General features: G+C 46.4%; 1 protein-coding gene across 2 annotated transcripts in view; it reads left to right on the top strand.

Moving 5' to 3' along the window:
* MYO9A (myosin IXA) overlaps nt 1–2,670 on the top strand; it is a 176,566-nt gene extending 173,896 nt beyond the window's left edge. Inside the window, exons 36-37 of one of the 2 annotated variants that reach the window (XM_079953106.1) lie at nt 962–1,108; nt 1,936–2,031. In XM_079953106.1, the coding sequence (XP_079809232.1) occupies nt 962–1,069 (108 nt within the window). In that variant the 3' untranslated portion in view covers nt 1,070–1,108; nt 1,936–2,031. Of the gene's footprint in view, nt 1–961; nt 1,109–1,935 lie in introns of both variants that reach the window. The other variant, XM_079953098.1, reaches the window with a different exon arrangement.
* The last annotated feature ends 10,495 nt before the right edge of the window (nt 2,671–13,165 follow it).

Here is a 13,165-nt window from a genome sequence, read left to right as displayed (position 1 = left end):
GATACAATTAGGATTCCCCTCCCCCGGGTCAACAGGACCCATCCATCACATATGATATTTTACTATATCAAAGTACAACTCAAAGAGCAAAGTAATAACAGGCAGCTGCTTTCCTGACATCGTTATCTTTAGTTATCAGACTGTTAATATTGTTTATTCTACACCACACCGCAAACTGAGTTTATACTTCCCCACCAATTTCTAGGTTTGCTCAGTGTATCTGATGGGTCAAGCCATAATAAACTAGCTAGGTAACAAAACTCTACTTCGTTTTTTTTAATCTTCAGATTTATTTATTTTTAAAATCTTTTTTTTATATATCCCATTTCACCTGTAAAAGAGTTCAGCGTGGTATACATTGTTCTCCTCTCATGCTCTCCTCACTGCAACCCTGTGAGGTACTCCAGGCTGAGAGATAGTGACTGAGTCCTAAGATGGAAGGCCTCTTTGAACCCAAGTCTCCCATATCCTAGCCCAACATACTGATCACTAGTCTACTTCGGCTCTCAGGATCCTAAATTTACCTGATAGTTTAACAGATAAGTATTTAGCCACTCTGGTCCACCTTTTTTTTTTCAGGGGGTTGTGGGAGAGTTTTGTTTAATCACTCATTTGTTCAGTTTTATCCGAGTGCTAGAAAATTGGCAGTTTGAAATGTCCATATCTCTTAATCATTGGTCTGCACCTAGTGGGTCGGGCCCCTTTATTGGGTTGGGGCCTGACTTAAGATGGGTCACAACAGCTGTACCACAACCATACAAATCTATGGTAAAAAAATAATAATTAAGAAATGAGTCCCCAGATGAAAACTGCTGCTCTAAATGAATTCATTACGTGCAAATAAACAAAGACCACTCCTCCACATGTGGTGGCCTTGAGGATTAAAGGCGTCACCTGGACTGAAGTTTTCATAGTTTCATTTGTGGGACTCCAGTGACCTCCTTACTTTCTGATTCTTCAGAAGAGGTCTGGCTCTTGCTCAGTGACAGATCGCATGCTTTGTATCCAGAAGATCTCCTGTTCCATCCCTGCCATCTTCAAGCAGAGATGGGAAATACCCATGTCTTAAATCTTGGCAAGCTGCTACCAGTGAGTGGACAATTCTAAGGTAAAAGGAGCAATAGTCTGCCTTGGTATAAAGTATATTCCTATTACTTTGCTCCAGGAAAGCCTGCCTTGTTCAGATGAGATGAGCTCACCATCTGAGCTCAGAGGTAAAAACTATGGAATCATGACGAGATAGAGATTCTCTTTGGCTCTAACGCTTACTAGCATCATCAGCCACATCCATTGCCACAGCTTCCAGTGCCTTTGGTACCCAATTGCAGTACCCGTTGGTGCCCTTCCACTCCATTGCAACTAGGCCTGTTACAAGGAAGAAGAAGAAACCTCAGACCTGAATGGAAGGGACAGGGGGAAGAAAGAAGCATGGTCCAAAGGGCAGTGATGTTACTTACCTGCCTGGCTGCCCTCCATCCGTTTGCTCATTGTTGAGTCTGTAGGGGAGACAGCCATGCTGGTAGCTGATCCTGTTGAGAGGCTGGATGCCTCAGCTCCCTGCTTTCTGCAACTTGTCCTTTGCTGTGTTAACTAATCCAGCCTCTTGCTTCTCAGGTGTTGGCCCAGAAGCAGCTGCATCCAGTCTGTGGGCTGGCCACGTCTCTCCAATAGTGACTGGACTCTTCAACCCAGCCAAGAATCTTCCATGGGAAGAGCTCTCCAGTCTAAGCCTACCAGGTGTCCTTTGACAAACCATGGAGAGCCTTGCTCTCTTTGAGAGTCTCTGGGGTAGTTGTGCATGTGTGCGTATTACGCCTGTGTGAGAATCCCTTCTCTTCAAGGCTCTTGCAGTATAGCAGGGCAGATTAGCCCTTAACGCTGTGTAAGCAGATGCCTATTTGTCATCCTCTTAATCTTTAGCCTCTCTCTCCAAAGGTGGAACCATCAGCCACACGAGAAGAGGCGAGGAAAGGTGCTGAAGACCCATCAGCGAGCCCGGGATGGTGCCAGGATGCTGTAACCAAAACCCACCTGTGACATTGAATCTGTCCGCACCATTTCTCTCCAACGCAGCTTTAACAAAACTGCTGCCAGGCCCTGCTCTCTCTCGGTGCTACCGTTCCCCAGGGGGATGATTACAGCTCATTTGTTCAGCCATCAGCTCGGAGGCCAGAGAGATGAAGGCTGCCTGTGTTCTCCAGACATTTGATCTACCTCTGCCCTGACCCCTCAACATCATCAACTTTTGCTCGCGCCCTGAGACTCGATAGCAAACCTTTTAGGAAAGGGAAAGGGTCGGCCAACCTACAAAGGCAGCTGCTGATCAGAACTGAATATTTTATGGGGCATTTCCCCCCAGGCAGGTGAATGCCCTGGATCCACAAGTAGACCCTGTGTTACTGATGGAAGAAAAGGTGGTACATGAGGAGTCACACCAAGGAGATCACATGGGAAGGAGGCCTCAAACTGAATTATGGAACTCCTGTGAAATTCTTGGAATGAAGCTCAACTGCAACCATGGTGTGGTTCACACTTCAGTCCAGGAAATGGATAAGTTTGGTCCATCATATGTTGAAGGCCTGCAACTCCCATCATCCTTGACCATTGGCCATCCTTGCTGGAGCTTATAGAGTTATAGTTCAATAATAATAGATGGCCACAGATTTCCCACCCCCTGTTTTACTTTTGCTTTATTTAAGGAGAAGCATGCACACAATTTTCCGCTCAATTGCTTGTTAATGAATCCTTTCTATGTCCTGGTCAAAACATGCCAAAGAACTGGCTTGATTGACAAGCACTTGAAATCTTTTCTTTCCCTACCCCTATTTGATTTAATATTAACCGTGATGAATTAACAGTGAAGCCTTATGCTTAGTTGCCCAGAACTAATCCCCAGTGTGTTCAGTGGAGCTTAACAGTACAATCCTGTGCATGTCTACTCAGAAGTAAGCACAATTAAGTTCCATAGGACTTATTCCCAGTTTAAATGGTTGTGGGATTCCAACTTCAATCACTCTGAAACCTGCAAGCCTGGCTGAACTTAGGTTTTTGATATTTCACTTTGACTTACATGGTGACGATATTCTGGTGCTCATCTTTGTTTAGTTTTTAGCCTCTGATGCTATAGGAAAAATCTAGTGCAGGGAAGGCAAGAGAAAAGGGTGAGGGGCTATCACCTACACTGCTGCCACCAGCCAGACCTCAATATCTATTCTCTGCAATCTGCCAACTAATCCATTTACTCTGTGTAAGCAAGGAGGGGGGCAAAAGATAACAGAGCAGGCCTGTAGGGAGTCTGCTAGTTTAACAAAAACAATTAGCCCCAGGATTGAGATAGCTGCTCTGAGTCAGTCAATCCCTGTGACCAGTCAGAGGCCAGATGGTGATGGATGCTTCATCAGCCATTAGTGACAAGGTCATAATTAGTCTGCAGCCCTGATCTCTCTCTCTCTCCCTCCCTCCCTCCCTCCCTCCCCCCCCAACCCCCAGTGATCGCTCTCTTCAGGAGATGCCCAGTCTCACATGGCTACCCCCTTGTGAACATTTGCACTAGTGCAAAACAGTTGTCTGGCATGGTGCCATGAAATGTAGTCATTCAGCTATTGCACCCCCCCCCCAAGTTGTTCCATTTGTTTGATAGGCTCACATGTGCAAATAAGTTATTCCACCTACAGTTTCTCAATCAACTCCATTCTGCCACCATAACATTTCCAATCTAAGAGAACTAGGACACCAGTGTGATAATCCAACATGGTGTGGTAGTAGTATTATGTTAGTGCAGGATCTGTGTTCAAATCCCTACTTGGTCATGAAGCTCACTGGAGTGAGCCTGGGCCTAAGCTACCCCACAAGGTTGTTGGTGAGGATAAAAAGCAGGGGAAGACCTGGAGCTCCTGGAGTGGAAATTAGTATAGAAATGTAAGAACAAAATGTAACAACAACAACAAAAAAAAACTCACAATCTGCAAAATGCCTGGCTTTATTATGCACGTATTTCAGCCCAGATATACACAATCCACACCAATTTCTTCATGTGAATAACTGTCTGCAAAGCCAAAGCATGTGCTTTTATCTACCTACATCAAATTTGTGGTGGAGATCTATTACTCGATTGCAAGCTTTTTTCTACAGCTCATATGCGAATAGAGTTAACTCCAACTTGAACAGTGTGATTTTCTGCCAGCTACCTCCTGACACTTGACCCCCGCAGAGGTCACATCAGTGTTGCTAACGCAGCAAAAACAACGACGAGGCATTTACAAGTTACCAATGTCTGCGGCCACAGCAAGTGTTGTGATTCTCCAGAATCTCCCCATTGTCTCTCAAGGCAGATGCTAACAACAGTGCTTGCAGTCTCCCATTTCAGCATTCAGTCAAGCAAGGGAACTGTCCATGGTACGAACCGTTGTGAATCTGATGCTGAGCAAGAGAGCAGCTGGCTAGAAGCTCGCCAGGTCTAGGGACTGGTCTACAAAGGTTATTCCACCAGCAACTTCCAAGTAATTCCAAGGGTTTCAATTCTTAGCTTGGTTGCCCTGTCCTTTCCTGGAGAACTAAAGTCCATGACCATGAAGGTGATGACGTTCCTCCTACAAGAAATGTCCTATGAACATTGCACTGCCAAGTTTCCATTCAGGTTCACACTCTGGCACATTACGCTTCTTGGGGACCAGGTAGTCATTGTCAGGGGTGAGCCCAGTTGTGGCAAGTAGCCCCCAAAAGGCTGCACATTCCCCTGAGTGGGGTACAACCTTGGGGTGTGATCTCAAGGGTTCTCTACAGGTTCCCTATCTCCCCCTATTCCTGGCTCCTGCTAGCCCCAATATCCAGTTCTCTACTAATAAGGAGGTTTTGTCTGTTTCCAGCTCTGAAAGGTGGCAGGGCCTGACACTCAAACTGCCTACCTCATAGGGTCGTTGTGAGGGCAGAAAGGGATAATCCTATATATGTTGCCCTGACATTTTGGGGAAAAGGACAGAATACAGCCGTCATAACCCTAATTTACAATGTGATTATCCCACTCAACCACTTCCCATCCTCCCTGACCTAACTCTGCCCCAGGACACGTTTGGCTATTTGTTCCTTTGCACTGCAGGCTCCACCAGACTGAGCTATTCCCAGATTAATATAAGCCCTATTGAGAAAGCCTCCATGAATTCTCCTCTGTCAGTCCTCTTGCAGGGGCATGTAATGAACACAGCCCTGCTGATACCTCGAGCAGTTCACTTCTTTTTTCGTTATTTATGGAAAGCTGTGGATTTTTCAATCCCAATAAATCATGAACCAGTGTCAGAGCCCTACAGTATTTGTGAAGGCATGCAGGAAAAAAGTAGAGAGTTGAATGTATCAGTTGCTCTCAGTGTTGGTTTTCTTACATTATTATATTTGAATATTGTTTAATATTCCTATTTTTGTGTCATCCCATACACATGCACAAGGTGGCATACCAAAAAATGATGCTTATATAACCAGATTTATCTATCTATTTTTGTAACCTTGGAATAGTCCCCTGGTGGATCCCTTTGTGGGGAAAAGATATTTTCCCCTGCGGAGGAGCCAAAGGAGTGAGATAGGGGACCCAATGATGACCAGGATGGGTGCACAGCAGGGCTGATGCACCTGAGAGGAGTCCTGCAGGCCAGGTGGAGATGCCTGGAAAACCACACTCAGTCCCTGACATAGACCACAACATTGTGACATGCCTAGCTGGTTTAGTTGGTTAGCGAGTGGTGCTGATAACACCAAGATTGCAGGTTTGATCCCCATAAGGGACAGCTGCATATTCCTGCATTGGACTAGATGATCCTCAGGGTCCCTTCCAATTGTGTTCTGTGATTCTGTGTGCACCCTTAATGGAGAAGATATATTCCATGATACGACTTATGCTGTTGTATTGGATGTGCTCCAGTTTGCCAGGGTCCTTCAGACACACCCCACCCCCTGGACCTGAACACAAGACCCCTGGTCACTTGAACCCGGGCCAGCCTTCTTCCCAAAGCTGGCTGATCTGTGCCACTTGGTTGCGGCAACAGCAGGCAGCCTGTGCAGCAGGGCAGGATTGCTGGAGTAGAATTATCTCTCATTACATGGAGAAGTCATTAACTTCCCTTCTCCCTCCTGGAAGGGTTGGTAATTAATTGCTTATGGAGGGAGCTTGGGAGAAGGGTCCTGGAGGGGTCTTTAATTACCACTTTGTGTTATGCTTCCTAAAACCCCTTAGCGCTAGGGCTTAGTTGCTTAAAGGGGCTTTAGCTGGAAACAGTGCCCTCCCTTCCCCATGTTTCCAGATTTGTTTTAGAGAGCACAGCCACACTCCTGTGCTTCGGAATGAAGGTTCCTGCACAGTGGAGGGTGAATGGAGGTTTGGGGTATGCAGAGCAGACTGGTCAATATACAGACAGCTGCTGCTCCAATTTCCATACAAATTAGCAGAGTGCTCTTCCATCTTCAGTTCACAGATATTTGCTGGACTACACCTCCCATCATCCGGAGTCACCTTAGCCAAAGTGAGGGATGATGGGAGTTATAGTCCAACAATATATGGGGGCTCAAGTCAAAGCAAACCAATTTCGTGACATAATAGGGGTGTGTGGAATCCCCCAGAGAAATCTCACTCGGTTAACCAAAGCTGTTTGTTCCCACTGTCTCTTTATCTACCTGCAGTGTAGAGATGAGAGGGTCAGGCTACAGCTGGCGAGACCCATGGTCAAATCCTCACTCAGACGTGACACTCAAAAAGATGATTTTGGACCAGTCACTATGATCCAGCCTGGCCTTCCTCACAAAGTTGTTGCAAGGATAAAGTGCAGCAGGGGAACCACGCCACCTTGGAGAAAATATAGGATAAAAATGTAGTGGTTTTGTGGGTCATCTCTCCACCATCCGTTTTCTTTCTCATCCTTCCTTACTCAAATAGAAGGGAGAGGAATAGTATCCTGACCAACAGTTCCAACAAACAAAAGAAAAGTCAGGGTAACGAACATGAATTCTACTTACAACATATACATGAAATGTAATATAGTATGTTAAAATCATACATACATACACAGTCATAAAATATCACATCAAAAACTTCTCAGTCATCAACCACAAACATGAATCAACTAGTTGATTCGCTCTACGCGGGGCTGCCCTTGAAGCTGTCCCAGAAACTCCAGCGGGTGCAGAATGCTGCAGCGAGGCTCCTCACGGGGTCTCTGCCATGGGAGCATATTCACCCAGTGCTTTTCCAGCTGCACTGGCTCCCGGTGGAGTACAGGGTCAGATTTAAGGTGCTGCTTTTGACCTTTAAAGCCCTTCACGGCCTAGGACCCTCGTACATACAGGACCGCCTCTCCTGGTATGCCCCACGGAGAGCCTCAAGGTCCATAAATAGCAACACCCTAGTGGTCCCGGGCCCTAAGGAAGTTAGATTGGCTTCGACCAGAGCCAGGGCCTTTTCAACTCTGGCTCCGGCCTGGTGGAATGCTCTGCCTCATGAGACCAGGGCCCTGCAGGATCTGATTTCTTTCCGCAGGGCCTGTAAGACAGAGTTGTTCCACCTGGCCTTTGGCTTGGAGCCAATTTGATTCCCTCCCTCCCTCTTTTTTTTTCTTTCCCCTTTTCCTTCTCCTCCTGCGATGAGGCTACATTTTAATATTTTAATGTTCCATTATTTTAATGTTGTATTTTATTTTTGTTTTTAAGTTTGTAATCATTCATCTTGTTTTTATTATTGCTTGTAAGCCACTCTGAGCCCAGCCTTGGCTGGGGAGGGCGGGGTATAAATAAAAAAATATTATTATTATTATTATTAGTTCATATAATGTCCTTCCCCAACTGAGAGCCGTGAGCTCTCTTAACGAAAACTGTCAGACACATTTCGACTAGAGGTCTTCTTTGGTGCATACCTTAAAATAGATCCAGAATGGGCAATAGTTCCAGCTTGCCTCATATATAGCAAAAGAAATAATAGAATCATAGAAAGGTAGAGTTGGAAGGGATCCCGAGGGTCATCTAGCCTGACCCCCTTTTATGCAGGAATTTCAACTAAAGCACCCACGACAGATGGCCAACCAATATTCTGCTGTTTAGGTAATCAGGTAACAAACGAATCTCATGTAATTTGAAAAATATCCAAACCTCTTCTACTCAGACAAGTGGAGTTTCAATACTTACCTTATTTGAATATTCAGATAACAAACATTCCTTCAGGAATCTATATCTATATGTGTTACCTGCTACCTTGAAGTGCTGACTAGATGATGATGATGATGATGATGATTTATTTATACCCTGCCCTCCCTGGCCAGAGCCGGACTCAGGGCGGCTAACACCAATAAAATTACAATAAAAATAAAAAATAGACCAATTTAAAATATAGGTTAAAATATAATTGAAAATATGTGACGCGGGTGGCACTGTGGGTTAAACCACAGAGCCTAGGGCTTGCCGATCAGAAGATCGGCGGTTTGAATCCCTGTGATGGGGTGAGCTCCCGTTGCTCGGTCCCTGCTCCTGCCAACCTAGCAGTTCGAAAGTACGTCAAAGTGCAAGTAGATAAATAGGCACTGCTCCAGTGGGAAGGTAAACGGCGTTTCCGTGCACTGCTCTGGTTCGCCAGAAGCGGCTTAGTCATGCTGGCCACATAACCTGGAAGCTGTACGCCGGCTCCCTCGGCCAATAAAGTGAGATGAGCGCCGCAACCCCAGAGTCGGCCATGACTGGACCTAATGGTCAGGGGTCCCTTTACCTTTATAATTTAAAATGCAGCCTCATTTTAATAGTAGCCCATAGATCAAAACCATAAGGGGAGGGAAACATAAGGGTCAGACTGAGTCCAAACCAAAGGCCAGGCGGAACAGCTCCATCTTGCAGGCCCTGTGGAAAGATGTCAAATCCCACAGGGCCCTGGTCTCTTGTGACAGAGCATTCCACCAAGTCAGGGCCAGTACTGAAAAGGCCCTGGCCCTAGTTGAAACCAATCTAACCACCTTGCAACTTGGGACCTCCAAGGTGTTGTCATTTGTGGACCTTAAAGTCCTCCGTGGGGCATACCAGGAGAGGCGGTCCTGTAGGTACATGGATCCTCCAAATGTTAGATTACAACATCCATCATCCCAGACCATTTGGCATGCTGGCTTGGGTGATGTAAACTGGTGTCCAAAAAGCTATAGGGCACCACAGGTTCTCTGTTCTACTTAAAATAAGACTGGGCTGTAAAAATGCTTAAGTGTGGCCGGATCGTGTCCCTAGCATTCCGTGTTTTGAGATGCACCAACTCAAAGGCATGTCAGAGGTGAGTCAAAGCCAGGGAGCTGTGCTGCCCCTTCCTCGTCAACAGCAGCCCCCACCCCACCCATCCACTTGCAAACAGCAGCAGGGTTTATTTACAAGAAGATAAGACTATCAAAGCTCTCAAATCTCAAAATGTGCTAGGCTGTCAGAGCTGGTGTTACTGTCATAACCTGTTACATCATCATCAGGGACACCTAGGTGTGTGATGGCGGGGGGAGGTAGCGGTAAATACCGGGGAGGAGGAAGAAGGATCAAGCTTCGGCAAAGTGTTCGTGTCAGCACTTCAGAAACAAATGAGATGCTCTATATATACACACCAGCTTAATTTCACGAGATCCCTGCCTCTTGATAGCTCTGCACCTCATGACCAGTTTTGATTAGGGCAGAGCTCCATGCCTCTCGGTCAGGTTATCTGCATCCCTCTTTCTATAATGCAGGGGTGGTGAAGGACCATCCACGATGGAAGCTTGTCTGTTTCATTTTGCAAGGATTCTGATGGCCCAGAGCCAGTGTGGTGTAGTGGTTAAGAGTGGTGGACTCGTAATCTGGTGAACCGGGTTCGATTCTCTGCTCCTCCACATGCATCTGCTGGGTGACCTTGGGCCAGTCACACTTCTCTGAAGTCTCTCAGCCCCACTCACCTCACAGAGTGTTTGTTGTGGGGGAGGAAGGGAAAGGAGAATGCTAGCCGCTTTGAGACTCCTTCGGGTAGTAATAAAGTGGGATATCAAATCCAAACTTCATGGGAGGACCAACTGGCCATTTTGAAACAGTGACTTCTCCCATCTTCTTGGCAGCCCTGTTCTCTGCAACCCACCCACCTCTGTCCCGGCTGCGGCTCTGCCTTATGACACAGTAAACTGGGTGCCCCCTTCACCTCCTCCCATGAGAATTAGGCCCCTCTGTGCACTGCTCCTGACCTAGATCCCCAGCAGCCACCATCTGCGGCCGCAGCCACCTTCCTGCCCTTCACAGAATGATGGCGGTGGGTTAATTCAGGGAGGAATCAGCTGTCAGCTTCCTCTCCTCCAATCCCTTTGATGGGGCTTAGGCACTCTGAGATAATTTAGAACACCCAGAGACCCACAGCCCCTCACTCCCTGCTCCATCCTGTCAAGACCCCCAGGGATGCGGGGTGGGAGAGGAAAGAGCAATTTCTTAGGCTGCGGATACATTGCCAGCTGAGAATGCAGCTTTGTCCTTCTTCCCCCCCAATTTGGATTTAAGCTGGTTTGGGGAGGGAGGAGAACATGACAAAACTTGGCATTTACTTTTAAAATACGATCGGATAGCTGCGGATTGCAGTTAACCAGCGTACACCACTTCCTTAATCCTAAGCAGTCGGTGTAGTGTAAATGGGTGTATGTAAACAGCCTTAAGGGACGCGGGTGGCGCTGTGGGTTAAACCACAGAGCCTAGGGCTTGCCAATCAGAAGGTTGGCAGTTTGAATCCCTGTGACAGGGTGAGCTCCCGTTGCTCGGTCCCTGCTCCTGCCAACCTAGCAGTTTGAAAGCACGTCAAGGGCAAGTAGATAAATAGGTACCGCTGCGGCGGGAAGGTAAACGGCGTTTCCGTGCACTGCTCTGGTTCGCCAGAAGTGCCTTAGTCATGCTGGTCACATGACCCGGAAGCTGTACGCCGGCTCCCTCGGCCAATAAAGCGAGATGAGTGCCACAACCCCAGAGACGGCCACGACTGGACCTAATGGTCAGGGGTCCCTTTACCTTTTTACACAGCCTTAATGTGTGCACTTTCTTTTCTGCATTTAGTCTAATGTTGAATGCACTGAGGGTCTTCGGTCATTGGCATGTCTTTGTTCAGTGCAATAATAATAAATAATAATAATACATTTTATTTATATCCCGCCCTCCCCAGCCGAAGCTGGGCTCAGGGCGGCTAACAACAATCAAAATAATCCAATGTTCTAAAAACATTTCATTATAAAAATTAATTAAAATCAAATAGATTAAAATCAACCATTAAGCAAAATTCTGTGCAGATTGCCAGAGGAGGGGGTCAGAATAATAATAATTTTTATTTAAGCACACATTTTAATATATGCACACACTCAATATCACCCTTTGCCTGGCACAGACGCCCATGTTTAATCAAACAGTGAGAAAACACTGGATGCTGTGGACACAATTCAGCCATTATTAAGTATCCTAAAGGTAAAGGGACCCCTGACCATTAGGTCCAGTCACAGACGACTCTGGGGTTGCGGCGCTCATCTCGCTTTATTAGCCGAGGGAGCCAGCGTACAGCTTCCGGGTCATGTGGCCGGCATGACTAAGCCGCTTCTGCCGAACCAGAGCAGCGCACGGGAACGCCGTTTACCTTCCTGCCGGTGTGGTACCTATTTATCTCCTTCCACTTTGACGTGCTTTTGAACTGCTAGGTTGGCAGGAGCAGGGACTAAGCAATGGGAGCTCACACCATCACGGGGATTTGGACCATCTACCTTCTGATCGGCAAGTCCTAGGCTCTGTGCTTTAACCCACAGCACCACCTGCATCTCTATTAAGCATCCTATGCATGTCTATTTAGTACAAAGATGGGGATGCTGTGGCCCTACAGATGTTGCTGAACTCCATCTCCCCTTGACCACAGTCAGTGTGGCCAATAGTCGGGAATCATAGGAGTTGTAGTTCAACAACATCTAAGTGCCACAAGTTCCCCCAGGGGTGAATGTTTACATTCTCAATAAAATGCATTAAAAGAACTGAATTACCAATGATTAAAGAATCATTTTGTCTCCATATGACCGCTCTCTCTGAACAGACTTTCTAGGCATCCATAAAAATCTGACAATTTGCTTCTAAGATCACATATAAACCTTTGTTGGTTTCTGTGTAGTGGGTAACATGAGCAGCTAATGTACCAGACCTTCCACTTATTTTTGTCCATAAATGCTAATGAACTCACTCACTCCTGTATTTTTCATCCAATAATGCCAAGATGATGTCTTGGAAGCCTAACACGGTGAACGCTTTTCTCAAATGTAATAGGTTCTAACAATTCTAACAAATACCTTTAGAGGCAAATATTAACAGTTAAGTTTGCCAGCAATAGTTTATTTGCAGGGCTGTTGTGAGTCTTAACAGCTTTGAGACAGGCAGAAATTCAGTTGGTGAAGCTTCTCCCATTGTTGCATCTCCATATTGCAGAAAAACCTTACAGGGTAAATTTTTGCTTGCCGGAATAGGAATAGGAATCGGTGGCCCTCCATATGTTATCGGACTCCAGCTCCCATCAGCCCCAGCTAGCATAGCCTATGGTCAGGCATGATGGGAGTTGTAGTCTAGCAACATCTGGAGGCCCACAAGATCCTTGTGCTAAGTGCTGCCAGAAACAAAGGTGGTGGCCTTTTCCCAGGACAAATGATCGCGTAAACAAGCCCTCGGCAATACCTCCTTCCCATTCTGCCTTCTGAATTCCTGTGCTAACTAGTAGGCCGCCTTTGCTTAGGACGGCTTTGTACAGCTCTGCATTACATGCTGACTTGGCTAATTTGTGCCCTGGTTGATCTTACCTCAGCTCAGTCAGTAAAAAGCCAGCTCTAGGGTGGGGATTTGGGGGGGGGGCAAGGGATTAGCATGGCCACCATCTGTCACTAGGCCAATAATCATCAACTGAAGCAAATCCAATCATCTTGGAATGAATATATATATATATATATATATATATATATATATATATATATCGGGTTTTTAGTGACAGTACTCAAGTCATCAGTGGGGAGCAGCTCATGGAAGCCATTTTGTGCTGGCACCCACGGCACTTATATCAATCTGTGAGCACCGTCACCTCATTACGGTGCGAGGACAGACATGAGATGAGATACGACAGGGACCAATGCTGCCCTTGTGCCTTTTAAAAGGAAGCTAA

This window comes from Podarcis cretensis (assembly GCF_951804945.1).
Source record: "Podarcis cretensis genome assembly, chromosome: 14".
NCBI lineage: Eukaryota > Metazoa > Chordata > Lepidosauria > Squamata > Lacertidae > Podarcis > Podarcis cretensis.
This window is presented reverse-complemented; position numbering and strand designations above follow the sequence as displayed.